General features: G+C 33.1%; 1 protein-coding gene across 1 annotated transcript in view; it reads right to left on the minus strand.

Annotated features, from left to right (window-relative positions):
* Positions 1-534, minus strand: part of LOC110426310 (ribonuclease MC-like) — a 1469-nt gene that overhangs the window by 749 nt on the left and 186 nt on the right. The window contains exons 1-2 of the mRNA XM_021441513.1: positions 450-534; positions 88-283 (exon numbers count right to left, since the gene is read on the minus strand). The exon at positions 450-534 is cut by the window's right edge and continues 186 nt beyond it. Coding sequence (XP_021297188.1) covers positions 88-283; positions 450-534 — 281 coding nt within the window. The remainder of the gene's footprint in view (positions 1-87; positions 284-449) is intronic.

The raw sequence follows: 534 nt of genomic DNA on the forward strand, positions 1-534 counted from the left end.
CAAATAATTAAATGGTTTGCAAATTTAATTGTGGAGAAATCATTGAACATAGATTTAAAGCTGTACTAAATAAATTTGTCTATATACCTTCTAATGGATTATGCTGAGTAGTGAGAGAAAAGGTATCGTAGAAATAACTACGAGGATCATCAGGATAGTCCGAACACATTCCATGATGTTCCCATTCATGTGTCCAAAAATACTGATCGTCACGTCGACCACCTCTAGGAAAAAGGTTTGGCCAATATTTCGTTAATTCTTCTTCGATAGGCACCAAATCGTTCTATGAGTTTAAATGACAAATAGTAAGAGTAATAAAAATAAAAAGTAAAACACAAAATTACATATAAATAGAATCATAAAATTCAGTGAATTTAAAGGTCATGACAAAAGTATCAACAAATTTAGCTGACAAATACGTAAAATCAAATTCAAAATACTCTGCATACCATAGCGTCAGCTGAACTTGTAGGAATGACATTGGTGCATGAAGGATCCTGGCTGTAGGGAGGCACCGGTGTGTCATTATTATAT

Source organism: Theobroma umbraticum, unplaced genomic scaffold, assembly GCF_002168275.2.
Source record: "Theobroma umbraticum cultivar Fairchild unplaced genomic scaffold, ASM216827v3 scaffold_55.0, whole genome shotgun sequence".
Taxonomy (NCBI): domain Eukaryota; kingdom Viridiplantae; phylum Streptophyta; class Magnoliopsida; order Malvales; family Malvaceae; genus Theobroma; species Theobroma umbraticum.